This window comes from Etheostoma cragini, chromosome 11, assembly GCF_013103735.1.
Source record: "Etheostoma cragini isolate CJK2018 chromosome 11, CSU_Ecrag_1.0, whole genome shotgun sequence".
Lineage (NCBI taxonomy): Eukaryota > Metazoa > Chordata > Actinopteri > Perciformes > Percidae > Etheostoma > Etheostoma cragini.
In genome coordinates, this window is record NC_048417.1 from 26,297,150 (window position 1) to 26,305,879 (window position 8,730).

Below are 8,730 nucleotides of genomic sequence, written 5' to 3' on the forward strand. Positions count from 1 at the left end.
CAATTTCATAAAAACCTTTCACAGACTCAAACACTTCACTTTGTTAATTTTGGAAAAGAACAAACACCAGGTGACTTTCAAGGTCAGGTATCTATGAATGGATAATACACAACAGTACAGGTTAGATGTTGGTGTTGTCATGTAAGTGAGATCTCTTTTTAGGAATTAATGCAAACTTGTTAAAAAAATTGCTTGTTTTACATCTAAACATTTATTAACATTAATGGATTATGATGCAAATGTAACTTATATAACTCTGGATGGGCATGTGGACGTTAACAAATACAGATATGTTTATTTTTGTATTATGTTCATAGCATATATTCTAATAATCTGTGGTAATTCTATTATTGTGTACCTTATCTGGTTTCACCAAAAACTCCATGAGCCTATGTACATTTTCACTGCAGCTTTGTTAGTGAACTCTGTTCTTTACAGCAGTAACATCTACCCAAAGCTTTTGATTGACTTTTTATCTGAAAAACAGATCATATCTTATTCAGCCTGTCTCTTTCAATTTTATATATTTTATTCTTTAGGCTGTTCAGAGTTCTTACTGTTGTCAGCCATGGCCTATGACAGATATGTGTCTATTTGTAAACCTCTGCAATACCACACCATCATGACAAAAACCACCGTGAGTATTTTTATGTTCTTTGCTTGGCTTGTGCCTGCTTGTCATATTTTAGTCCTAACAATATTAAGTTCTGAAGCAAAACTGTGTGACTTAACTCTAAAAAGAATATTTTGTAACAATTCAATTTACAAACTTCAATGTGTAACATCAAGAGTAATTCCTATTTTTGGTGTAGTCTGTTTAATAGATCTCTCAATTCCGCCCATGCTTTTTGTAGTTTTTACATACAGCAGGATATTTATAATAACCTATCAAAGTAGTAGAGAAGTCAGGAGAAAAGCTGCACAGACCTGTTTACCCCACCTGTTGGTTTAAATCAGTTTCTCCATTTTGAGTGTTTATGATGTCAGTATAGCCCGAGTAGAATCCAATTTTCCTAAAATTGCACGCTTAATAATGACATTACAAATACTTTTGTATCATCCTTTGTCCCACCCACTCATATACGGGCTCAAAATGAAAGAGATTTCTAATCATCTGAAAAGATTGTTCTGTTCAGCCAAAATGATTTGATGTAATAACACTGATTACTAATGTACAGGCACTTCTTCTGCAATAATCATGCTGAGATTTGAACTGTTGACAGGTACAGTAAATACCCAATACTGTGTACATACACAATTCTGTGTATTTACTCTTAAAGAGACTGTGTTTCTTACAGCAGTGGCAAGCTGTCTTAATTGTTAACGTTGTAATGGCTAATATTCGTATGAATGTTAAAAACAACTCAATTTACATTATCAAGTCAACTTAAATGTAGTTTTCTGTATTTTTTCCATAACAAACATCAAAAACACATTTTTATTGTTGTACTGTGTATTTACTGTTAAAGAGACTATTTGTTATGGGAACAGCAAGGTATTGAGCAACGTATTGTCTGATATCTTTAATTATATAAAAAAAACATTTTTTTTCCACATTATGATGTCATCACAACTGGCATGAAGTTGTTTTTATGAATTTTCCTTCACTGTCATGAATGTAATTAGCAACCTAAAGAATTTTGAGTAACATTGGAATTTGTTCTCAACGGCTTTTGTTTTTTGTTTTTTGTTTTCAATATAACACATTCTGACTCAGGAGTAAATCCTTATTTTTCACTTCAAGCTATCACTTTACAAGTGATACTCAACTTTTGGAGGTGTTGGGTGGCTGTTTTCTTATTCACAATAAAAAAATAATAAGCCAGGATAAGCCCCAAATACTAGTATCATAGTCTATACATACAAGTGTCATTGCTAACCCTAACGCAAAAAAAGAGTATCAAGCAATTACGAGATTTATGTAAATTATTCATTCCAGTGTTCACTTATTGTAACACATGTGTAATATGATTTGAATGATAGTTCGGAATCAAGCCATTCATGAACCTAGGCTTCTAGGAATCTAGGCTAGGCAGTCACTGCGAAGGGTAAGACTAGATTTCACTGACTTTGTGTTGACTATTGCCAACTTAGTTTGCAATATCTGATAATGGTTGTAGGTAATCTAGACCAGGTTGCTATCGTTTATTGTCTAATAAGGGCACATTTCTTAGCCCTGACGTTTGTGATGACGAAACAACTTCTCCCTCCCAGCTTGTGAAATGATGGGTTAGATGACGATACTGTTGTGGCGTGGTCCTTGCTACTGAATACAACGTCTTCCGGCAAGGTGGCCATAAAAAATGCATTCACATTCCTAATAGAATAATTTGTAAAGTGAAGGAAATATGTCCAATGTACTTGTGCAGTGTTTTAGCATACTTTTGAACTGGATGGGTCTCTTACTCAAACTTGACTTTCTGGATTGCATTCCATACGTTCATTCACACCGCTAGCAACAGCCACATACCCCTCACCAATTCCCCTCCTCACCTGATTAAATGCTGAATATTCCACATTCTGCGTCTTTAGCCACATTCCCACTTTCCTAACTGTCCACTAGATGCCCAGATAAGTTTTCGCCAGCAATCCTCATTTATTTGCTGCGCTGTTCAGACTTCGTTTATCTGTCACTTTTTTTTTTCAATGTTTTTTTATTGAATACCAATACACCAATACACGTCAACAGAAAATATACAGGTTCCAGTTTTAGTTAGTTTTTCATATCCTATGATATCCTATTACAACCCAGTCTCATATAAAAACGTACACTGACTACGTTGGTCCAATGTGCAATAACGTAGAGGGGTTACAATAATGGTCCTCGAATTGTATGACTGTCACGTTTTTTCTGCCTATTCTTTTTCTACCGTTTCGCGTCCAAGCCACGTGACTTTCAAGATTCCGGCCGTGAGAACACGCGGACATTTCTCTCATTTTTAGTGAAATAATCAATATTTTGACTTAGTTTCTGCATAAAAATGCATTTTGATTACATTTCTGGTGAGAAATATATATTCTATTTTCATAATATTCACTCAGTGAATGCACATAATCACTCGCTTGCTCGTTGTTGCGATGATTTTTCTGATATCCCCAGAATAATGTGAAACTGACCAGAGATGGCAAAAGTACTCACTTTCCGTACTTAAGTGGAAGTAAAGATACTTGTGTTAAAAAATACTCCGGTAAAAGTGGAAGTACTGATTAAACTTCTTTACTCAAGTAAAAGTAACAAAGTACAGGCTTGGAAATTTACTTAAAGTACAAAAGTAAAAGTAGCCTCGCAAAAGCTATCTGGAGCACACAAATGTTACTAGGGAGACGCTGAGGAACTTCAGTGGACATGGAGGACATGTCTTTAAATGGCAAAGGCTACCTTTTAAATGGATGTCTGCTAATAGGCCTAAAACATAACATATATGATTATAATGACAGAAACTGGGACTCCAGGTTAATAAGATTCTGACTTATTAGCAAGATATGAATTCAGTTGTGATTCTGTGAGAAGTCACAGATCCAGTTTCTATTTTTAATCTTTCTCCCATACATGTAAATAAATCTACATTTATGTGTGTGCTCAAATACGGCTTCTGGAAATAAAATAAAGGATTAAAATATGAATGACTAAACTGATATTAATGAAGAAGTTCCCCAGCACATTGGCCAGGAGTCCTTCTTGATGCCTACTGTCTCAAACATCTCTCTCTGATAAGGTTGAGGATGATGGGAATGTCTTGCTGTTCTCTTCATTTCCAATCATGTCGCCCTCCATACTACTATGTGCTAACGTTAACACCATCAATACTACTATGTGCTAACGTTAGCGCCATCAAGCCTCAATGATTTGCTGTGAATTAATGCAGAATGCTGAATCTATTGAGTTGTCTTAGTCGTGCGTCAAATCCAACGTACAGTAGATGTATTCCCATCCATTTAGATTGAATATGGTATTGATGACGTAAACAATAATAAGGATAACTCCAGTGAAATGATGTGAAAGTTGAGAACTAGATTAGGACTGGATTAAGGCTGATTCTGGTTTCCAACTTCGACCCAGGTGTGTCTGTTAAAACACAGACGGAGACAACTTCTCTCTAGCTAAGTTGCCATCCACTTGTCAATTGAATTACAGTATCTGAAGTTTGGTCCAAAAAAAAAACTTATGCGAATAAAGCTGGTGAAAGTGTTGATTAATATCAACGTGCAACCCAGCTAACAGGTGAAGAACACACCAAAACCACTAGCTAACTTACTTTAAATGTGAAGAACTATAGACCAGTAACAGGCTTAAGTGAACTGACAACATGAGTTATACGACTTACAGTTCTCAAAGAGGCAGACACACAATCTCAGCTGGTTATCCTCCGGACAGCTTGTCTCTTTTTCATTTCTCTCACTTTTTTCTCCGTGTGGCGCGCGCACCCGCTCGCTGTGTGTGCCGCGTGTCCGCGCTATTTTCCGATATAACCTCTTGTACAAAACGAAAGTAACGAGCCAATTTTTAAAATGTAAGGAGTAGAAAGTACCGATATTTGTGTTAAAATGTAAGGAGTAGAAGTAAAAAGTCAATACAAAAATAAATAGTAAAGTAAAGTAAAAATATCAGAAAAATCTACTTGAGTACAGTAACGAAGTACTTGTACTTCGTTACTTCGAAGTACTTGTACTTCGTTACTTCCCATCTCTGAAACTGACACGTTTTGGTTGCTACGGACGCTGCGTTTTGATTTTTTTTACATTTCTAGCGAGACATTTATTTTTACATTTCTAGCGAGACATTTATATTTAATTTTCATAAATCCTCTCAGTGAATGTAGCTACATAATCACTAGCTTGTTCATTGCTTTTAATTGCGTTTTCCGATATCGCCAGAATAATGTGATACTGACATGTTGTGGTTGCTATGGATGCTGTTTCGCCTAGCATAGCTAGCTAGGGTTAGCTGTGACCCCAGACTCCACATAGGAATCTATTGCGATTTCGCTCCATCTGACGGATCAAACCCTCGACCACTACGACTAGTTACGATCGGGTTTGTCCGCTGTTTTTAATTTTGAAAATCAAACGGATCCTCTGTGCACTTGACTTCCTGTTTGGTGCAATCTCATTGATGGCTTTTGACGCGTCAAGGCCCCCACGAAGAGAATTGGACAGTGATGAGGCCCGTCATGGTGAACAATATGTTGTCATCTGAGAAACCCAAAGAGGGGGTTTGCCATCACTGTGGACACAATGCTGCTGTAGTGATGTGTAGGGACTGTCTACCACGATCACTCTACTGCACAGCATGTGACCTTTCCACACATGAGGCCCTGGTGCTTCATAACAGAGCATCCATGGTGGAGGGGTTCTTCAGACCCCAGCCACCATCAACCTTTGTTCAGCAGCACGAGGGAGGGCAATTCTCCTATCATGAAAAAGGTAGTTTTTAAGTCTCAGGTTATGTAGGCTGTTTACATTTTACACAAACCCCCTCACTGTTGAGTTTTTGGTTTTATTCACTCTAATATGTAAACTAATTCTGCGTTTTAGATTGAATGTTACCAATCGTTCCTCCCTGCTGCGACTGCTTCACTGGGAAAACAAGCTTTTTAAAGGGAAAGCCAGTTATTTTAATCGGAATAAATGGTAACATTTTTATTTTTTATTTATTTATGTTCTGTTTTTTTTTTTTTTTTTAACAAGAGATAATTGTTTTTCTCTGAAATTTCAGGAAGATACAACCTCTTCCTTCCATCAGTAAACTGCTCCTGTGGAAAAACCTTGCCAGTGACCATAAGTGATCTGGTTGAAAGTGGTTACTGGCCAGCCACTGTCAATTTTGAGACCTTGTACATGGTGGACTTGTTCACCACGTATGAGGATCTAAAAATCACTGCCCCAGGGATGTCAAGACAAGCTTTTGTCAGCATGCTCGAGGGTCGAACGAAACTCTTTGGGCGAGTGAGTGTATTCATAATTTACGTTTGTTTGTTTGTTTGTTTGGTTCACCTTTTAAATAACTGATTCATTGTTAGGACTTGTTCTTACAATCCTCGATGATTCAGCATACATTTCTTGACAGAGCCCTTTTGTTCATCATGACCATGCTCTGAAGCCAACCTTCTAAACAGTTACTTACGGTTTTGTTTTGTTTTTTCTCAGAGTGGTAAGATATGTGGGGACACAATGCAGAGGGCATTCCTCGAATGGGCCTATGCCAAATTTGAGGTTGAGAAGCTGTCTCAGGTCCAGCACTTTCAGTGCCCTGCATGCACACCCTCCATGTTGGCAGTTGCAGTGGATGGGAACCGCAAATTATATCGTTTCAAAAGCCAACCAGGGTGTGTAACATTCATGTACAATTAAATTCTAGCCACAAATTCCTTTTATATAGTAAATGTAACCTGCATTTATATATTTCTTTCAAGAGCTGATGGGTTTTTTGATGGAGTCTTTTTGGCCAGTGATCCTGCTGTGTCCTTATTTGTTGATTACATCCATGGAACAACTGGGCATGTAAGCACAATTTTATATGAATGCTTGCCTTTTTTTTTCTAAATTTAAACATAATTTAGTTTATTTAATTAATGGAGTGGCATTACTGCATCAAATGCCATTATACCATGATTTATAACTTATTTTCAAATGTCAAATGTAACTGTAAAATGTCTGTTTGTGCCCTTATCTGTTTAAGAATCCAGGGAAAGGGAGATGTGGTGCGGGTCAGTGGACAGCAGCACGAGAGTCCGCCAACAAGTCTGCAAGCAAACTAGACGAGGAAGGTGTTGAAGTTGCTGTCTGCCGTCATGGGGTTTTGCTGAAGGGACTGAATATGTTCCGTGGAGAAATATTTGCATACCCGTTATATCTCCAGAAACAGCTCGCTTCACATACTGTCCATTTTTTTTGCTCTGATGTGGTCTGCAAATATTGGCCATATCTGCAGAGAGTTGTGGACCACTGTCCAGAGTTGGAGGACTTGCTGAACATGCGCCCATTTCTCTCCATCATGCATGCAAAAGCGCATTCATGGATGTGTGAGGTAAAAATGCCAATTAGATGAATTTCTTTCCATTTGTACAACATATTATGATTGTCTGCCCTCTGCCCCTAGTTTTTTTTTTCCAACTGATAACATTCATGTAAATATGTTACAGTTAAAATGGGGTGGACGCAATCAAGAAGGAGCTGGAACAACAATCGGGGAGGAGGTTGAACAGGTTAACAGTTTCCTCTCCAGAGCAACCATATGTTCCAAGTACATGTCAAAAGCCGGTAAGCATTTTTCATGTATAGTTGTGTCCAAATTGAGAATACAAGCTAACATATTTTTTTGTTTGTTTTGAGTGTAGCGCTATTTTTTATTACAATCTTCGGTCTTCAATTGGTTCTGTCAGAGCGTTGAGGTCTGATTGGGCTTGTTATCATGCTACGCTATGAATCCTTCTCCATATAGACCAAATCAGAAGGTGTAGCACCTCTTTACAATAGAGTGCTTCTTCGTGATCAGGTGGAGTCAAATCTCTGCAGGTGTCTAACTCCCTAGAAGACAAACATTACCAGATGTTATAAATGTTAATATTTCCCATATTTCCACTTCTAAGAAGTGGTTTGAACACTGATGCTTTTTTTAGGGTTCTGTGCATAGTGCATGCTCCCTTTTGAAAACAACTGTCTCGTCAGCACTTTTACACTGATCAGGATACTCTTTATGATAATTTAACTTCTGACACATTAAGTGTATGATTCTTTCCAGTTTTATGTGACAATATTAGAGAATGATCAATGTAGTATCTGATCTTTGTTCCTCAGTGTGAACCTAAATTACTGCACAAACATTGTGTGTCAAGTCCGCACAGACATGCTAACTATCCAGGCAAGTGGCTGGAACAAGCGAAAGGCAGAAAACCTTGACCGGACACTGGCCAAAAGATACATTAAGGTACTGACTAGGCAAATATATGTATAATAATTGTTGTTTTTAAATTGTGTCTCAGCATTTTTTAACGCAGATATTTCATTTTGACAGACTGTACAAAGGATCACAGAGGCATCAAAGGACCTGGAGAAACTCATCACTGAGTTATCTCTACAGCAAGACACAGTTCAGCAGTGGGTGGCTGATGTTCAACAGTGGTCCTCAGGTACTTAAAAAAAAAAATGTAATGGCATATTTAAAGAATCATTTGGCTCTGCTCTTATACAGGGGATCTGAAAAGAGTCTGATTGTAAACTGAGATGGGCATTAATTAATTTGTTTGTTGTCGTTTAAAGGAGCAACAATCCAAAATGACCTGCAGAAGACCATCGAGGGATTATATCTAGGCATCAAACAGCGAAAGTTTCAGCTGTATCGTCAGTCCGGTGAGAGCAGAAAAGGCCACTAGGAATGTAGATATGTGAAAAAATGAAATCACTACTGATTTATATAGCAAGATTATAAGAAAAAAAGTAAAAAAAACATCATTAGAAGATGAAGTACCTTTCCTACAAGCCAGGGCAGCATACTATTTTTTAAATTGTTTTTTCACAATTTTTCCGATGATATCGAAACTTGTGATGCAAAAATGATCACACAGCTTCTGTCACAATAATCGTAACACATGCTGTACATGCATATTGTGAAGCCTTACTTTGTATGGTGCTTTTGTGTAGTAATCGTGTGAGTGCACACTCATTTTGTGTTTTCTCATTGTAGGTGGGAATAAGCGAAGGCATCAACTGAGAAGAAAGATTGTTGTTGAG

The 8,730-nt window shown here is 37.5% G+C and overlaps 2 protein-coding genes across 2 annotated transcripts in view; both read left to right on the forward strand.

Moving 5' to 3' along the window:
• Positions 1-223: 223 nt before the first annotated feature.
• On the forward strand, positions 224-952 carry LOC117952930 (putative olfactory receptor 13C6). The gene has a single exon (XM_034885553.1). It carries the CDS (start codon positions 224-226, stop codon positions 950-952), a length of 729 nt encoding a protein of 242 aa, XP_034741444.1.
• A 4,583-nt stretch (positions 953-5,535) lies between these two features.
• The window catches only part of LOC117952404, a 4,331-nt gene continuing 1,136 nt past the window's right edge, over positions 5,536-8,730 (forward strand). The window contains exons 1-9 of the mRNA XM_034884689.1: positions 5,536-5,631; positions 5,717-5,946; positions 6,148-6,326; positions 6,680-7,027; positions 7,143-7,260; positions 7,836-7,927; positions 8,015-8,129; positions 8,260-8,349; positions 8,684-8,721. Of these exons, the coding sequence (XP_034740580.1) occupies positions 6,255-6,326; positions 6,680-7,027; positions 7,143-7,260; positions 7,836-7,927; positions 8,015-8,129; positions 8,260-8,349; positions 8,684-8,721 (873 nt within the window). The 5' untranslated portion in view covers positions 5,536-5,631; positions 5,717-5,946; positions 6,148-6,254. The remainder of the gene's footprint in view (positions 5,632-5,716; positions 5,947-6,147; positions 6,327-6,679; positions 7,028-7,142; positions 7,261-7,835; positions 7,928-8,014; positions 8,130-8,259; positions 8,350-8,683; positions 8,722-8,730) is intronic.